The 20,078-nt window shown below is 36.5% G+C and overlaps 1 protein-coding gene across 5 annotated transcripts in view; it reads left to right on the top strand.

The window, feature by feature from the left end:
- The window catches only part of Foxn2 (forkhead box N2), a 71,680-nt gene that overhangs the window by 22,995 nt on the left and 28,607 nt on the right, over positions 1-20,078 (top strand). For all 5 annotated transcript variants that reach the window (XM_087216414.1, XM_004839416.3, XM_004839415.3 and 2 more), the window contains exon 2: positions 2,822-3,372. In XM_087216414.1, the coding sequence (XP_087072540.1) occupies positions 2,836-3,372 (537 nt within the window). In that variant the 5' untranslated portion in view covers positions 2,822-2,835. The remainder of the gene's footprint in view (positions 1-2,821; positions 3,373-20,078) is intronic.

The following is a 20,078-nucleotide window of genomic DNA, read 5'->3' as shown; positions in this document are numbered from 1 at the left end:
AGTGTAGATAGTCATTTTAAATGGCTACTAAATATTATATTGAATAGATGTGGTTTAGTTACCATTTCTCTGTTGTAGGATATGTAAGTCACTAATAGTTTTTCATTATCTTTAGTGTTTGGACATTTGGTGGAAGAGGAAGAAGAAAAAAGGCACTGTCTTTTTCTTTATATGGGATTGTTTTATCAAAGTGACTTGTTGGAATTGTTGGAACTTGGGACCTTGCACTTGCGAGGTGGGGGCCAAAACCACAGAGCTAAATCCCTGGCCCTGATAACTTTTGATATATATTGTCAGTTGGCTTTCCAAAATGGTCCTAGGTCCTTCCCCAAGTTTGTACATTATATGGTGCCTGCCTGTAATCCAGCACTCAGGAGGATTGTGAGTTAAAGACCAGCTTGGGCTATATATCAAGATGCTGTCTCAAAACAAGACAAAACCAAAATTGTACATTACATATATTTTTAAACTATTACTAATAAGGCAAATACAAATATTTTTAGTACTAATATCTGTTCTTACTATATACCGGAGCTAAGTACATTACATTCAGTGTCACAGTTTGGTTTTGTTTTTCGTTGATCATTAGTGAAGCTGGATGTTACAATTGATTTGTAAGAAAAGATCATTTGCTTATTTATCTTTTGTGGTGGACTTAGTGTTCTAAGTGGGTAGTGTTCTAAATTGTTCTGAAAGGATAGTTTAAGAAGTTATTTTTTTCCTCTTAAAATACAATGACAGGGGCTGGGGATTTAGCTCAGTGGTTCCGCTGCCTGCCCTGCAAGCACAAGGACCCGAGTTCGATCCCTGGTACCAGAAAAAAAGTACAATGACAATTCAAATATTAATAACAGGAACGTAGCCTCTCATTGTCCATACTTGATTTTTAAACTTTGTATACAAAGTCTACACTTTGTGTAATTCTTTGACATTTTTGGTACCATACTATTGCTTTACACATTAAAGTAATGGAATTTTATTGTAAACTTGTAATTAAGAGGAATACCATATTTGCCACAATCTAAATTAGTTTCTGATGAAACTATTTAATCAGTAGTGACTGAGACTGACTTTTGAGTACATGTTAACTCATTCCTTTTTAAGTACAGTGATGTTGCTAAAAATAGAAGTCTCTTAACTTTAATGGACAAAAGACATAGATGTTGAATTCATCCTGGTGTATAATTTTGGCTGTACATTTTGTTAGTTTTAGAACCTTAGGGAGATGGCTTACATTAATTCTCAAAGCAGTTAATATAGCATTTGGTACAGAGTGTATGTTGATTTTATTTATATATATATATATATATGGGGGGGAGACCACCACCAAAGTATACATCAGGAAAAGAAAAACTTGTATAAATATTTTAATATTAAATTTATTAGACATCATGAGATTAACACGTTACCTTGACCTCGACAATTACAAGAGGTGCCCAAAGTGGTGACCATTGTTTTCCAGATAATTTATTAGTACGACAAACTGCTGAAGTGTGTATACTTTTTTTTTTTTTTTTTTTGAGACAGGGTCTTACCATGTAGTTCAGGCTGACTTTGAACTCACTGTGTAGCTCTGGCTGGCATCAAACTTGCAGTGATCCTCCTAGCTCAGCCTCCTGGGTGCTGGGATTACAGGCAAGTGCCACCACACTGACTGATCACATTTTAAAGTCTCTATGGAACCAGGCGTGGTGGGGCGTGCCTGTAGTCCCAGCACTTGGGAGACTAAGGCAGGACGGTTGCAGTGAGTTCAAGGCCAGCCTGAATGCATAGGGAGACCCTGTCCCCCCAAAAAATGTTACTATGTTGAAGTCATAGAAATAGCAGAATGGTGGTTACCAGGTGCTGTGGGGGAAGCGGTGGACAGAGAAAGGAGAGATGTTAGTCCAAAAGTTTTAGTTACACAGAAGGACTGAGATCTAATCCTCCATTGCACAGCATGGTGACTGTAGTCACAATTGCTAAAATAATCGATTTCAAGTGCTCTTACCACAAGGAAGTAAAAAATGTGTGAAGTCTGGATGTGTTCATTAGCTTGATTTGATTATTGTATAATGTATACATTATCTTAATATCATTAAAATTAAATAATTTGAAAACATACTTTTAGTACAATATGCTTGAAAAATATTAGAAATGGTTTATGTGTTTTTTGCTCTTACAACTCTGGGCCTCAAACTCAGGGCACTCTGCTACTGAGTACCTCCACCCTCAGACCTTTAAATTTTATTTGGAGACAGGGTCTTGTTAAGTTGGCCACGCTGGCCTTGAACTTGTGATCCTCCTGCCTTAGCCTCATGAGTAACTGGGATGGTTTACCTTTTTATAGTAAATATTTCAGATTTGAGGAAAGGGTATATTTGGAATTACTGTTTAAATACTATTTCAAATTTGATTATTTTCAGAATGAAGCTATATGTATGACTATTACAGTAAAATATAGATCATTCAGGAATATAGATTATGAAGTCTTATAATTCAAAGATATAGCCCATTTGTTTTTAGTAATAATAACCATTATTATTAAGTGGTTATTGTAGGCTAGGTACCAGTTGTATTATTTAATTTTGTTAATATACTCATACATATGTTATAAAACTGCATTTTATTTACAGCTGTTTCAAATAATAACTTTTGTTCTTCGTATTATAACTATCAGTATCTTCATTATAAGAATACTATGCTTAAATATTATATGGGATAACTAATTGCAAAATTTCTCTGATTTGGGGATATTTATATATATACACCGTATTTCCTTTCTCCAGAATTTATGAATCTTGGGTATTACATTGATTGATGATTCTTTTCTTTGTTTCAGACCTATAAGAGTAAATGGGTCCAGTCATTGGAATGACTCCAGATAAGAGAGCTGAAACCCCAGGAGCTGAAAAAATTGCAGGACTAAGCCAGATTTATAAAATGGGAAGCTTACCTGAAGCTGTGGATGCTGCCCGGCCAAAGGCTACTCTCGTGGGCAGTGAGTCAACAGATGATGAATTGACAAACTTGAACTGGCTTCATGAAAGTACTAATCTTCTTACAAACTTCAGCTTCGGTGGTGAGGATCTTCCAGTGGTTAGCCCACTGTATGACATAGAGGGAGATGATATGCCATCCTGTGGACCATCCTGCTACCAGAACCCAGAAAAAAAATCAACCACCTCAAAGCCCCCGTACTCCTTTAGTCTTCTCATTTATATGGCTATAGAACACTCTCCAAATAAATGTTTGCCTGTCAAAGAAATTTATAGCTGGATTCTGGACCGTTTCCCGTATTTTGCTACTGCACCAACAGGGTGGAAAAATTCTGTTCGACATAATCTATCTCTAAATAAATGTTTTCAGAAAGTGGAAAGAAGCCACGGCAAGGTCAGTGTTTATGAACATTGCTATATGAGGGGAGTTTAACATGGAATTCTTAAAATGTGGACAAATCAAAGATAAAGTCAAGTCAGATTACTTTGAGATTAACATTAGCTCATCATTCCATTTTACTTGAGATATTTTTAAATTTCTTAAGTATTTCTCTTTTCTTTTCTTTTTTTTTTTTTTGGTACTGGGGATTGAACTTGGGACCTTGTGCTTGCGAGGCAGTCACTGGAACCACTGAGCTAAATCCCCGGCCCCAATTTCTTAAGTATTGATAGAAATCTTAGCAGAATTATGTTCAGTGTACTATAGTTACCTAGATTATGCTTTTCAGTGTCCCAGTGTTCTTAGATTTTTAGTATTTCTGTAATTCCTGTTTATTCTGTGTGACATCAGTCTTATAAAGTGTAGACCATTTATATTGATGTAAATGATATGATTGGGTTTAAATCTAAGTTTACTTTGAAAATGTGCTTTGAAAAAAGAACAGATTTTCCATAGGTAGGAGCAGCAGTATACTCTGCATGCAGGGAGTTCCCATGTTCTCTATGGGGGAGAACACAGGAGAGCAGTGTGGACAGGTGGCGTGCATATGAAGGAGGGGTAAATATCATGCATTGTTTGCATTTCAGTTTTGAGGTCAATTCAGAAAACATTTTAAGACAAGGATATGTTGAGATTTTCCTTTATTTCACTTGTGACAATGGGAATGGTCAAGCAATACTGTCTTATGCAACATAAATTCCTTGCCACAGGAAAAGTTAAGTAACTGTGCAAATGGAGTTAGTTCAGTGAAGATAAGGGATTTGAACAATTGGTAATTTGAATAGTTGATCTACCTGCCTCATGTCTATATCCATTGACTTGTCTTGGCCAACCTAAAACTACATCATGGGATAAGATCAGCTTTAGAAATTAATCTTTTCCTTGATTTGTATTATTTTGCAATTTATTCTTGCATGCCTAGACTCCATCTTTTTCTTCTACTGTTAACCTTTTAAACTTTAGTGTTCCCTATTTTCCCTTTTTGGTTGTTTCAGTGTTTTCTTGGGTAATCAGGTCCATTGCCATGGCTTCATATACTATCTGGATTCTAGTGACACCCAGATCTTTCTTAAAGGCCAAACCTAAACTTGCAACTAATTGTTAGACCTAGAAGCTTCTCAATCTCAGTTTATACAAAATTGAATCTTACTTTCCCCTCTTATCTCTTAGGGCACTTGTGTTGAACCTATGGCACACATGCTGCAGCCAGCTGTTTGTTATCATTGAAAGCTCTAAAAGGTTCACCATCACTGTCCTAGGGTGTATCTGTATTTTAAGCCAAAAATCTGAGTCATCATGGATATCTACCTTTCACAGTACCTAATTATTTAAATGTTAAACTTGAAGGGAATTTAGAGATTATCCTGATGACCTTTCTTATTTTATAGTCAGGTAAATGAGACTCCAGATAGGTAATGTTAATTGACTATTGAAAAGCCAAAGTTTAGAGTCCATAAAGCACAGTACCTGCTGTCACCCATACATACCCAAGAATTATTGATTCCAGCGATTTCCTTCAGTTTCTACTGTAATAATTGGCCTAGTTCAGGTCTTTCTCATTTCTCATCAGATTGAACTATAATATGAATATGTATAAATTGAGGAGTCAGGCTCATCATAGAGGCACACACCTGTAAGTCGAGCACTCTGGGAGTCTCAGGTAGGAGGATGGCAAGCTTGAGCTCAGCCTGAGCAACTTAGCAACTCTTAGTGAGATCCTGTCTCAGAATTTAAAACTTTTAAAAGGGGGCTAGAAATGTAGTTCAGTGCGAAGGCCCTGAATTCAGTCCCTAGTTGTAGGAAGGTAATAGGTAGGTAGGGGTAGGTGTGTGGGTGGATGAATGGATGGATGGATGGATGGATAGAGTCCACATGGAGGATTAGAATCAGATGTTCCTAGACTCAGATGTGTGACTTGAAATTAGTCTTATTTTACTTCAGTTTTGTGACTAGTGAACTTAATAATAGAGTAGCTTATATAATATTAAATAAAAGCTAGACGTTTTGGTGTAGTTTTCACGGTTCTCCAGAATTTGACCTCTTTGCAGCCCTTTTCATCAGTCCATGACCTACCTTTCATTATGTTACTAGCTATTCCATTGTACTACAAAAAGTTGTTGCTTATTTTGTTTGATCTATCTAATTCTCTGTGGAGTTCCCTGTTCCTCAGAGCCCAGCTACCTCTCAAGCACTTCCTTCATGTGCACATCCACTTAGTATTCATACAGCATTTTATACAGTACATACCAGTTATGTACAAATTTATGTCTTCCACCAGGGCAGGTGTGAATGTGTGTCACAAGCTAATGTGATCCTTATTTCAGTTAAAATGGAAACAAAAACTCAGGCAACAGCATGAATTTATAGCCAAAAGCTTTAATTGGAGAGGAAGAGAAAATGGAGAAGGGTCTTGACACAGCTTTCAGAGATCAGGCTGGCTCCATAACAAAGGAACATAAAAGAAAAATGGAGGACTTCAGTTGAGGAAGTGAAGGGGGCATAGCTTTGAGAGATAAGACTGGTCTGTTAACAAAGGGAAGGAGTCAGTTTTTAAAGGGTTACTGAGATGGGTCAGGGTCTGCTTGATTATTATCTCAGTCTTGGTTGAGAAGTCTGTGACTTGAGGGGGCAATCTGGTTTCCAGGAGATGACTGTTTCTTTTTTGGGTGGTGCTGGTGGTGGGTGTCTCCCTGTTGTGGAGGTTCTGCTGAAATCCTAGGCAACTTCAGGATTATGGCAATGACTGGACACTTGGAGGTGCCCCTTCCAGGGCATAAAAGATAGTAGATGAATGTTCCTGCAAATCTTTTTATCTTGGTGTCCCAGTTTTATGGTTAACATGCCTATATGTGGAGCCGAGCAGGGATATAACCCAGAGTTTTTTGTTTGTTTGTTTTGGGGATTGAACTCAGGACCTTGTGCGTGCAAGGCAGACGGCAGCACCACTGAGCTAAATCCCTGGCCCTAACCCAGAGTTTTAAGATAATAAAGGAGACAGATTCAAAGTAATTTTTAATTACCCATTGGGCATCTGTAGGCCCAAGTAAATAGTTTTTAAGCAAAAGCAGCTAAGTCCCTGTCTCAGAATAAAACATAAATCATGCTTTTAATTTGTATCAGGTTAAGGGCTTGTTAGTTTGTCCTCTGTCCTTCTGTGATCATACCCAGCAGTTTTATTTTCTCATGTAGTTTATGTAGTTTATTTTTGGAGACACTTGGCAAGGTCATCCTGGCTTTAGTGATGCACTGGGAGAGTGGAGGGTGATGAGGGAAGAATACATACCACACTTTTAATGGGCAACTGGTCCTGAGTGAGGGCCCAGGCAGGGGTGCACCTGCCTTTTGTCCCCTTGGTGGTCTCTGTCCTACATGATCAAAGAATTTATTATAGTAGTCACTGGGTTATCTTTCTAGGTATCCCCTAACACTGTGATGTGATCATAGGTGGGTATGAAGATTCCACCCATGCTCCTAAGCACAACTGAATGTTCCGAGGTAGGCAAAGACAGTTGGTTCTCTTCCCCTCTTAGATTGAGAAAGAGAATCTCCTGAGAAATCCACAACCTTTTCAAAAGCTCAACTTTTTTTTCATTTTAATGCATTATTTTATTTTATTTTATTTAATGGTAACCTGTGGATGGACATTTAAGTTTCTAATTTTTTGTTATAAAACACTGCTGCAGTGAAAGTAGTACATACATTTTTTGCTTGCTTGTCTAATTTCTTCCTCAAGCTAAATTTCTTGTCAGATTGTTGCAGTAGAAACTGGATGTGATAGTGCACACCTATAATCCCAGCACTTGGGAGGCTGTGGCAGGAAGAACGGTGTGGGCTACATAGTGAGTTCCAGCCCAGTCCGAACTACATAGCAAGGCCCTGTTCCCCTCCCCAAATTGTTGCAATAGTGAATATGCACATTAAAATTGTTGATACATATCACCAATTTACCTTTCAAATGAGAAGTAACAATACATTTTTCCTAACAGTTTTTCCATATCAGATTTTCCATACTTCGGCCAGCACTAGGCAATGTCTTTTTTAATCTTCAATCTAATGAAAAGTAATATGCCATTATAATTCTTTCTCTTCTTCCCTCCCCTCTCCTACTGACTCCTCCCTTTCCCCCTTACCTTAGTTACTTTTCTCTCATTGCTGGGACAAAATACACGACACTCAAAGTTAGAGGAAGAAAGGTTTATTTCGCTCACAGTTTATAAAGGTTTCAAATCATAGTTGGCTGGCTCCAAGGCAGGGTAGCAAGGCAGACAGGCAACACTGAAGAGAAACAGTTCATGGCGGGCAGAGCAATAAGGGGGACAACCATAGCTCTTTCTATCCTTTATATCTTGTCCAGGCTACTTAGGACAGGTAGTATTCACACTCTTAATGCTAGTGCCCTTTCCCAGCGTCACACACTCTTACCAACTCTGAAAAAGCCCCACCTATGACTGCATGAGGCTTTAGGGGGACATCTAGGCACAAACCGTAACAGCCCTCTTTCAGTTTCTTCTCTCTTTTTTTCTCTCTTCCCCTCCAGGAGGGCTGAGCTACATCCCCAACCCTTTTTATTCTTTTACTTTGATCAGGCTGACCTGAAACTCACTGTCCTTCTGCCTCAGCTTCCCAAAGGCTGGGATTACAAATGTGCATCACTACACCTGGCTATAATTATATTTCTTTGTTTATTCAAATTAGAGATATTTTGTTAGCCTCTAGTTCTTTTATCATATAAATTAAGACATTATGTCTAGTCTATTTGTTAAGTAAGTAAATTGCTAAGTAATAGTAACAGCTACATTATGGAGTATATAACATACCAGAGATCTATATCCTTAACTATTAAGATCTATATCCTTAACTATCCTTAACTATATAGTATACTACTACACTATACTAAATCAATATCTAAAATTCTTCTGCCTTAGCTGTAATTTAGAAATTGAGTTTTTTGTAATAACCCTACTACTAATAGCAAAGACTCGATTTCTATGTACTGTCTACCTTTCTAAGTATTTTATATTAATTAACTCAATACAAATAATAACTCCACGAGGTACGTACCAGTGAGGGCATTAAGATAGAGAAGAATCATGTGCTTTGCCCAAGTTCACACACTAATAGGTACAAAAGTTGATATTTGAACCCAAGTAATCTGGTGCCAGAATCTGTGCTCCTGACCGTTAGTAGAAATATAACATAGAGGATCAACAGAGAAAAGTTGGTTTTTTTAGTACTGAGGATCAAACTCGGGACCTTGAGCTTGTGAGGCAGGCGGCAGAACCACTGAGCTAAATCCCCAGTCCAAAAAGTTGTTTTTTTTTAAAAGCCTAATAAAACTGATGAACCTCTGCCAAAATTGATAAAGAATAACAGTAAAAGGCATAGATAAGTAACATTAGGAATGCTATGGTTAGATAGTGCAAAGAGGATATTATGAAGATATTTATGATGATATTTGAAAATTTTGATGCAAGTATTTTAATAATACCTAGGAAAGAATAAAGAAAAAATAATACCTAGGAACATATAACTTTGTAAATCTAAAAGTAGAAAATGTAAATAATCTACAATAATTGAATAAATCAAAACAATAGTAAAACAGGGCCAGGGATTTAGCTCAGTGGCACTGCACCTGCCTCGAAAGTTCAGGGTCCTGAATTCAATCCCCACTACCAAAAAAAAAAAAAAGAATAATAAAACAAATAAAACTCTTCCTCTTCCCTCAAAGGAAACATCAAAGCCACATGATTTTGTAGCATTAACTTTTACCCAGCAATGACAGAACACACAGTTCTACTCTTTTTTTTTTTTCTGGTAGTGATGGTGGTGGTAGGACTGGGGATTGAATTTAGGGCCTTTGCACTGGGTTACAGCACAGGCTTTTGTTTCTTGAAACATGATCTCACTATGTAGTTCATTTCAGACTGGTCTTGAACTCACTATGTACCCCAGCCTGGTCTCAAACTCACTGCAGTTGTCCTGCCTCAGCTTCCCAAGTGCTGGGATTACAGGCCTGTGCCACCACCTGGGAAGACAAGGTAGTATAAATAGATTAATAAACCAATGAAGTAGTATAGAGAGCCTAGAAATAAATCAGTGTATATGGAAAAACTTTATATAAGTAGTAAGAATATTTATTCTCCTTTTCTATTTTAAAAATTTATAGTAAGAGTCACAGCTTTCTTTTCTAACATTATTTAAAGCTGTATATTTCTTTATAGCTACTGCTTTAGTTGCATACTGCAAGTTGTAATTTATATTTTCATTATCAAAGTACTTTCTAATTTTCATTGCTATCTTCTTTAAGCCATAAGAAACTGTTGTTAAACAGTTTTAAATGAATATTTTTTTCAAGTTAATTTTTTGCTATTCTTTCTAACCTACCAGCATTATAATGATATTTATGACACTATATTAGTTATCTATTGCTGTATAACAAATTAGCCCTAAAATTAGTGGCTTAAAACAAGCATTTATTATCTGTCTGGCTATGAGAGATTCTGATCTTTGAGATTTGTTTTGTTTTGTTTTTTGATACAAGGTCTCATTTTGTTGTTCAGGCTGGCCCTGAACTCACTGTGTAGCCCAGGCTAGCCTTGAACTCGGGTTGATCCTCCTGCCTCTGCCTTCCAAGTGTTGGGATTACAGGCGTGCACCACCATGCCCAGCCCTCTGATCTTCGAGATTTATTGACACCTCCTTTATGGCCTACCACATGTACGTAATTGGTTTTCATGAGTATTCCATGTGTAGTAGAGAATATGCATTCTCCAGGTTTTGGATACTATGCACTATGATTGTTAATCATTTTCAATTAATTTATCTTAGTCACCTCCTTAAAAGCTCTGTCTCCAAATACAGCCATACTGGGGACAAAGAAGACTGCCTAGTCCATAACACCTGCCTATCCTTTCTTCCTTCTCTTTGCCTTCTCTTAAATTGATTACCTTCATCAGTCCTCTCCCCCATTTTATCCCTTTTTTACTGATAACTTTAGTAATGTAATCCTCTTTTTTTATAAGTTACATATTTCATTATCTTTTATAGTCTCTGTTCATTTAGATTTACCCTCATAGTTGCTAGTATCATTATTTACCACTGTTTATATATTGAGAATTTCCTTAGTAAGCTTCTTTAGATAGTAAACACTCGATTTCAGTTTGAAAATTACTTTTAGTTCACTCTTGTTCTGTAAAGGATAGTTTAAACTGGGTGTGGTGGCACATGCCTATAATCCCACCTCTGGGAGGCCAAGGCAGGAATATTACATAGTTTAAGACCAGCAGTGAGACCTTGTCTCAGAATTTTTAAAAAAGCCTGAGAAGTGTGAAGCTCAGTATGAAGGGACTGTATGGCAAGTATGGCAAGAAAGAATGGCAGCAGGTAGTTTAGTTGTGAATGTGCATTCCTAAATTTGTTACTGCTTTTGAGTAATCATCCTGTAGTATAATTGCCTTATTCTTTTTTTTTTTCACATTAAGTTTATTGGTACATTTTTGGTATAAAATGCAGTTATATTCATCATTGGGATCTTGTACCTTTACATGAGTATCTTGGTTCTTATTTTTTTCCCCTTCCCTCGCCCTCCCTTCACCCCCTCCACCCTTCCCTATTTGCAAAGACCTTGTTTCCATTTTTTTCCCTCTTTTCGTAATTTTCCCTTTCCCTTTTTTCCCTTCCCCTACCCCTCCCAATTCCCCTGGTCTTTTAGACCTTTTCTTCCTGTTACACAATATCAGTTATACATTTTTTAAATTACAATATTAAGATCTAGGAAACATTACCACAGATTTTACAGAATTTAAAAGGATATAGGAAGCATATTACAAAAATCTTTTTTGAAGTAAATTTGACAACTTCTAAGAAGTACTTTGGAAGACAAATTAATGAAACTAACTCTGGAGGAAATATAAAATTTGAATAGCACCTATTAAAGTATATTCCTAGCTTGAAAACCTACCTATATGACAACAGCAGGCTCATAAACATTTTAACTGATAAATTATATCAAACAATTAAAGCAGAAAAAAGAAGGAACACTTCTCCCCTCATTTTAGGAACTCAACATTGTGCTAATCCTAAAACTGGATAAAGATAATAGAAGAAGAAAGTATGAACATAGATAGAAATTTGTTTAACAAAACAAAATATTGGAAGTCAGATCTGGCAGGATGTAGAAAGTGGTTTTGTTATAGGGATGGCAGTGTTGATTCAGCATTGGAAGATCCACCACCATAAGTCATCATTTAAACAGAGGAAAGGAAAAAGCCATATGATCCTGTCACTAGTTGGAGAAAAAGTATTGGACTGAATTCTACAGCTGTTCATGGTAAAAGCTATCAGGAGACTAGAAGTAGAACAGAAACTTCTCAACAGATTAAAGACATGTACTCCAGTGCTCGCTTCGGCAGCACATATACTAAAGACATGTACTCCATACTTCCAGCGAGAATGGCTTATATAAATGGAGAAGATACAATGCTTTCTCCTTAAGGTGGGGAACAAGGGCAGATATGCTTATTCTTTATCTGTCCATTAAACTTTGAAACCTAGTCCCCACCAAAATAGTCTGGCAATAAAATGACACAACTAGGATAGGATTGGCACGGCAGAAGCAAAATCTTTATATGTAGATGAAATGATCATCTACAGAGAAAATACTAAGAAATCTCTAGTGGCCCCTAGAACTTGTACTTGAATTTAGCAGGATTAGAAAACACAAGGTATATATAAAAATTCAGGTCTGTGTTTACTTGCTCTAAGTGAAGAATTGGATATTGAAATTTAAAAGTTATGTAGGAGTACAAAGGACCTAGAAAAGTTAAAAACAAAAACAAAAACAGTGTTGGAAGACATTTAGACCCAATTTTAAGACTTCTTCTAAAGCTACAGTAATCAAGGCAGTGTTGGTGTAAGGAAAAACATATAGATCATTTGAATAAAACAATCTAGAGATAGAATCACACATATATGGTCCACTGAGTTTTGAAAGATTATTTAACATTAGCATTTTATAGAATATAAACTCAATTCAAGAGCCGAGGAAGAGGTAGTGGTTACAGCAAATGGTACTAGAACACCTGGTATCCATATATAAAAAATTAACCTCAATCCTTTTTTTCCATACATGAAAATAACTTGAACGGATCTATGAACCTAAATAAGAAAACCTAAAAGTATAAAACTTTAAGAAGAAATTATAAGGGAAAATATTTATGAATTCAGGGTAGGCAAGAACTACCTAGGATACAAAAAACATGATGTATAAAAGAAAAAAATTGATAAATGGGATACCATCAAAATTTAGAACTTTGAATGACATTGTTAAAATGAAAAGTAGTCCTTAAACAGACCATATTTACAATGCATATAACCTATGACCAGAGTATATAAAGAATTCTTAGAGCTCATTAATAAGACATCCCAATTAAAATGTAGACATAAGATGATAAATAGCCAGTATAGCACAAGGAATGGTGTGCAACTCTAGAATCAGAAAAATACTAATCAGTACAATAATAAGATTGAATTATACACTCATTAGGGAGATGAAGTTAAAAGTTTTAAAAGCCTTGTCATGACTTTTTCTTTTTGTTGGATTCTCCCACTTCGCGTTTAATTTGTCACACCCAATGGATTCATTCTGCTGGGTTTCCTGGGATTGTGATCCTCATTGTCTTTTCCTAGGGTATTGTCTAAAATTTTTTGGAGTGCCGGTTTGGCATTCATGAAGTTCCTAAGGTGCTCTTTGTCATGAAAGTATCTTATTTCTCCATCAATTTTGAAAGATAGTTTTGCAGGGTACATCAATCTGGGTTGGAGGCTGTTTTCCTTTAGGGCTTGAAGTACATCACTCCAAGCTCTTCTGGCCTTGAGGGTTTGCATTGAGAAGTCTGCTGTGATTCTGATGGGCTTTCCTTTGTATGTGATTTGTTTCTTTTCTCTCACTGCTTGTAGAATTTTGTTCTTCTGTTGGATTTCTGGAATCCTAACTATTATATGCCTATGTGTAGATTTTTTTTGATTAAGGCTAGCTGGAGTCCTATATGCCTCCCTTATCTGTATGTCAAATTCTTTTCCCCTCCTTGGGAAGGTTTCTGCCATCACTTCTGTGAAAAGTTTTTTTTTATGTCATCTGCACTCTCTCTTCTTTCTTCATTGACTCCAGTCAGTCTTATGTTACTCTTCTTTGCATATTCTAGCAGCTGCTGGATTGACTTCTCGTGTTCCCTTACAATTTTAAAGCAATTTTTCTTTTCCTCCTCACTAATTGCAATCTTATCTTCTATATGTGAAATTCTATCCTCACATTGGTTCATTCTGCTGCGCAGCCTTTTGATGGAGTTTTTAATCTCTTGGAAATCTGTTTGTATCTGTTTTATAGATTCCATTTGTTTCCTATGTTGGGATTCCATCATGTTCCTCAGATCCTCTATTTTTTTATCTGTGTCCTCTCTAGATTTATTAATCATGTCTTGCACCATGGGCAAAATCTTTGCTGTTTCTGAGTAATTATTTCTGATTTCATTTTTCCCAGATCCTCTTTTGTTGCCAGTTCAGAGAGTCCAGGTGGTTGAGTATCAGATTGTCCCATCTCATTTCCCTTTGGGGTTGCTGTAGGTGATCCAGAGGTCTGTTTTTGAGACTTGTTTATGTGTCTTCTCATTTCCACGGGAGAGGCTGCTTCTGGCGCCCACGTGGCTCACCTTCTCTGCCCTAGGAGCTTGGGATGGCAGTGGGGGAGCTTCCTTCCGGGTGCTGGGACCGGCTGAGCCATAATTGCCTTACTCTTAATAACCTGGCTTTTCTTTCTTTCAGAAATGTCTCCAGAAAAAAAAAAAGTCTCAAGAATTTCATTGTGCCTTTGAAATTTGTCTTTGCCATTCTTTTATTATCTGAAACTCTTTTTTTCTTGTTCAGATTTTCCTTTTTATCTTTCTGAGCTGTATTCCCTGTAAGTTTTGCTATTTTCTAGTTTACTTATTGTTTCTTCAGTTATGTCTAGTATTTGTTTTACCCTGTCCATTGAGTTTCTAATTTGTTATACTTTTTATTTGTATGTAGTTCTAGTTCATTTTCAGATCTATTTCTTTGTATTATTGTCTTGCTTCTTGACTATATTCAAACTTTTAAGTTTGAAAAATATTTAATGTTGGGCCGGGGATTTAGCTCAGTGGTTCCGCCGCCTGCCTTGCAAGCACAAGGACCCGAGTTTGATCCCTAGTACCAAAAAAAAAAAAAAAAGAAAAAGAAAAGAAAAATATTTAATGTTATCAGATTATCGTAATCGCATTACCTGAAAACCTTTCAGGTATGCTTCAGTTGGCTCTTTGCTTGTCTCTTGTCTTTTTATCTCCTATGGGATGTCAGAATAGAAGATCAAGTTAATCATATTTTGGCAGATGCAGAACTAAAGCTAGCTTCATACAATTAAATTCCTGGCTTCTTTAAATTACTTTTCTACAAGCCCAATGATAAAATTAAAATATTTTAAAAATTATTATCTGTCAGTTTTAGGGTTTTGGGGGGGTAGGATGGGGGGGGTCCATCTAATTATATATTCCATCATAAAGTCCTAAATAGAGGTACAATTTAGTTGCCAGACCATATAACCTGCTCTGTTATCATAAATTGCACAATATAGGGAAATAAATTGATCAGAAGCTGTATCAATAGGTCAAAAAGAAAGAAAAAATTAGAAGAAGAAATGTTGTATTTAAACAAACCAGAAGTTTAAAAGCAAGCTAGAATTTCAATTTGCCCTCTTGATAGATGTAAATATTTTCCTTGCGGACAAAAGCCATGCCTTTATTTTTGTGTGTCTAGTATGTAGTAGCATCCCTGGCCCACAGTGGGACCCAATTAATGTACATATAAGTTAGTGGGATGTGTGAGTATGTGAATTGTGTGAGATTCCTTGATGAGACAGTGGGAGAGGTCTGGTATTTTCACAATATTCAACATAACAATCTTTCTTCCTTTAATGACCTATATTTTTAAGGATTATCATGTTTTCCCATAAAGTATTAGCTCTATGTTTTTAGCCAGATTCTAATTGCAATATGTGATCTACCCGTCTAATTTTTCACTAGATTTAAATTCCTGTTTTTCCTTTTATAAAGTCAGTTTTTGAATATGCTGCTAGGTAGAAATTATTTCTTTTGTAGTACTGGGAATTGAAACCCAGGGCCTCATGAATGCTAGACAAGTGCTGTACCACTGAGCTATATCCCACCTCCCCTTACATTTTATTATATTTTATTAGTATATGTCAACATTACATAATGATAGGAAGTTGATACATGCCATTTAACATATATTGATTGCTATCCCATTGCCCTCCTCTGCCTTTCCACTGATCCCCTTTCTCAGTTCCAAAAGTCTACCTACTCGCTTCCTGTTATCTCCTTTAATTAATTTTTTAGGTTTCTAATATAAGAAAATGTAATATTTAATTTTCTGAGTCTGACTGATTTCACTTAACATGATGGTTTCTAGCCATCCATTCTCCTGCAAATGACATTGCATTCTTTATGACTCTTCATGATTCTTCAATATTCCATTGTATGTGCACTACATTTTTTTTCTTTTTTTCCATTAAGTTTATTGGTATATGTTAGGTATAAAATAGTTACATTCATCATTGGGATCTTGTACCTTTACATGAGTATCTTGGTTCTTATTTTTTTCCCCTTCCCTCGCCCTCCCTTCACCCCCTCCACCCTTCCCTATTTGCAAAGACCTTGTTTCCATTTTTTTCCCTCTTTTCGTAATTTTCCCTTTCCCTTTTTTCCCTTCCCCTACCCCTCCCAATTCCCCTGGTCTTTTAGACCTTTTCTTCCTGTTACACAATATCAGTTATACATTTTTTAAATTACAATATTAAGATCTAGGAAACATTACCACAGATTTTACAGAATTTCAAAGGATATAGAAAGCATATTACAAAAATCTTTTTTGAAATAAATTTGACAACTTCTAAGAAGTACCTTGGGAGACAAATTAATGAAACTGACTCTGGAGGAAATACAAAATTTGAATAGCACCTGTTAAAGAAAGTATATTCCTAGCTTGAAAACTTACCTATATGACAACAACAGGTTCATATATATTTTAACTGATAAATTATATCAAACATTTAAAGCAGAAGAAAGAAGAAACACTTCTCCCCTCATTTTAGGAAATCAACATTGTGCTAATATTAAAACTGGATAAAGATAATAGAAGAAAAAAGTATGAACATAAATAAAAATTGGTTTAACCAAACAAACTATTAGAAGTCAAATCTGGCAGTATGTAGAAAGTGGTTTTATTACAGGGATGGCAGTGTTGGTTCAGGATTGGAAGATCCACCACCATAAGTCATCATTTAAACAGAGGAAAGGAAAAAGCCATGTGATCCTGTCACTAGTTGGAGAAAAAGTATTGGACTGAATTCTACAGCTGTTCATGGTAAAAGCTATCAGGAGACTAGAAGTAGAACAGAACCTTCTCAACAGATAAGCCATGTACTCTATATACTTCCAGCAAAAACGCCTTATATGAATGGAAAAGATACAATGCTTTCTCCCTAAGGTGGGGAACAAGGGCAGATATGCCTGCTCTTCATCTGCCCATTAAACTTTGAAAGATAGGCCCAAACCAAAATAGTCTGGCAATAAAAAGATACAATTAGCATATGATTGGCAAGGTAGAAGTAAAGTCTTTATATGTGGATGAAATGATCATCTGCAGAGAAAATAGTAAGAAATCTCTAGGAGCCCCTAGAACTTGTATTTGAATTTAGCAGGATTAGAAAACACAAGGTATATATAAAAATTCAGGTCTGCATATACTTGGTATAAATGAAGAATTGGATATTGAAATGTAAAAGTTATATAGGAGTACAAAGGACCTAGAAAAGTAAAAAGAAAAAAAAAGTGTTGGAAGACCTTTATTATCTAATTTTAAGACTTCCTCTAAAGCTACAGTAATCAAGGCAGTGTTGGTGTAAGGAAAGACATATACAGATCAATGGAATAAAACAGAATCTAGAAATAGAACCAAACATATATGGTTCACTGAGTTTTGAAAGATTATTTAACATTAACATTTTATAGAACATAAACTCAATTCAAGAGCAGAGGAAAAGATAGTGTTTTCAGCAAATGACACTAGAACACCTGGTATCCATATGCAAAAAATTAACCTCAACCCTTTATTTCCATATATAAAAATAACTTGAAAGGATCTATGAACCGAAATATGAAAGACTAAAACTATAAAACTTTAAGAAGAAATTATAAGGGAAAATGTTCATGAATTTATGGTAGGCAAGAATTTCCTAGGATACAAAAAACATGATGTATAAAGAAAAAATTTGATAAATGAGATTTCATCAAGATTTAAAACTTTAAATGACATCGTTAAGAAAATGAAAAGTAGTCCTTAACCAGAACAAATTTACAATACATATAACCTAAGACCAGAATATATAAAGGACTTTTACAGCTCATTAAACCAATTAAAAAGTAGACACAAGAAAATGATAAATAGCCAGTACAGATACGTATTGACTTATCATCGTCATGACTTTTTCTTTTTGTTGGATTCTCCCCCTTTGCGTTTAATTTCTTGTCCTGCCCAAGGGATTAATTCTGCTGGGCTTCCTGGAGTTGTGATCCTCATTGTCTTTTCCTGGGATATTGTCTAAAGTTTTTTGGAGTGCTGGTTTGGTACTCATGAAGTTCCTCAGGTGCTCTTTGTCGTGAAAGTATCTCATTTCCCCATCAATTTTGAAAGATAGTTTTGTAGGGTACATCAATCAGGGTTGGAGGCTGATTTCCTTTAGAGCTTGAAATACATCACTCCAAGCTCTTCTGGCCTTAAAGGGTTTGCTTCTGAGAAGTGTGCTGTGATTCTGATGGGCTTTCCTTTGTATGTGATTTGTTTCTTTTCTCCAACTGCTTGTAGAATTTTGTTCTTCTGTTGGCTTTCTGCAATCTTAACAATTATATGCCTATGTGTAGATTTTTTTTTGATGAAGGCTAGTTGGAGTCCTATATGCCTCACTTATCTGTATGTCAAGTTCTTTTCCCCTGCTTGGGAAGTTTTCTGCCATCACTACTACTTCTTTTTTTTTTTTTTTTTGTACCTGGGATTGAACTCAGGACCTTAGGTTTTCAAGGCAGGTGCTGGAACCACTGAGCTAAATCCCTGGCCCATCTGCCATCATGTCTGTGGACAGTTTTTTTATGTCATCTGTACTCTCTCCTGTTTCTTCATTGACTCCGATCAGTGTTACATAATTCTTCTTTGCATCGTCTAGTAGCTGCTGGATTGATTTCTCGTGTTCCCTTACAATTTTGAAGCAATTTTTCTTTTCCTGGACACTAATTGTAATCTTATCTTCTATATCTGAAATTCTGTCCTCATATTGGCCCATTCTGCTGCGTAAGCTTTCAGTGGAATTTTTAATCTCCTGGAAATCTGTTTGCATCTGTTTTATGGATTCCATTTGTTTCCTATGTCGGGATTCCATCATATTCCTCAGTTCCTCTATTTTTTTATGTGTCTTTTCTAGATTTATTAATCATGTCTTACACTGTGGGCACAATCTCTACTGTTGTCTGAGAAATTATTTCTGATTTTATATTTTACAGATCCTCTTTTGTTGCCAGTTCAGGGAGTCCAGGTGGTTGCTTATCAGAGTGTTCCATCTCGTTTCCATTTGGGGTTGCTTTAGATGATATAGAAGTCTGGTTTTGAGACTTGTTTACGTGTCTTCTCATTTTGATGCGGGGTCGGGGGGTGTTGCTGGCACCCTGGCACCTCACCTCCTATGCGCTGAGGGTGCTGGTACAGTGGCCCAGAAGCCTTCTCCTGGGTGCTAGGAGTGGCTCACCTCCTGTGTGCTGAGGGGGGTGGTACAATGGCCCAGAAGTCTCCTCCTGTGCGCTGGGACTCTAGTTTTTTTTTATCAGTTGATGGGCATCTAGGCTATTCCCACAACTTAGCTGTTGTATTATAAAATAGTCTTTTTTTTTCCTTTGGTACCAGGGATCAAACTCAGGACCTTGCTCTTTCAAGGCAGGTGGCGGCACCACTGAGCTAAGTCCCAGGCCCTAGGTTGAGTCTTTTTTTTTTTGGTACTGGGGATCGAACTTGGGACCTTGTGCTTGTGAGGCAGGCACCAGAACCACTGAACTAAATCCCCGGCCCTAGGTTGAGTCTTTGGTTTTTTTTTGGTTGAGTCTTTTGAGGAATCTCTATACTGATTTCTATAATGGTTGTGTTACATTCCCACCAACAATGTAACAGAGCCTCTCTTCTTTTGAGTCCTCACTAGCATTCATTGTTTTTTGTTGTTGATTGGTTGTTTAGTTTTTGTGTTTGTCTTTTTTTTTTTTGAAACAGTGTGCTTCAGGCTGGCCAAAAATTCACAGTGATCCGTTTTCCTCAGCTTCCCAAGTGCTACAATTATGGGCATGTGCCATCATGCCGAGCTGTTTCTTTTCATTTTTCCTAGCTGTTTTTAAATTTTTTGGGGGTACCAGGGATCAAACTCAAGACCTTGCGCTTGCGAGGCAGGCACGATGCCATTGAGCTAAATTCCCAGCCCTGTTTTTGTGTTCTTGAGGATACATAGCGATTCTGACTGGGGTGAGATAGAATTTTGATAT

Source organism: Heterocephalus glaber, unplaced genomic scaffold, assembly GCF_053883595.1.
Source record: "Heterocephalus glaber isolate CG9 unplaced genomic scaffold, H.glaber_assembly_v1.0 deba00001457, whole genome shotgun sequence".
NCBI classification, from domain to species: domain Eukaryota; kingdom Metazoa; phylum Chordata; class Mammalia; order Rodentia; family Bathyergidae; genus Heterocephalus; species Heterocephalus glaber.
Note: the sequence above shows the minus strand (reverse complement) of the source record. Positions and strands in the feature narration are given on the sequence as shown.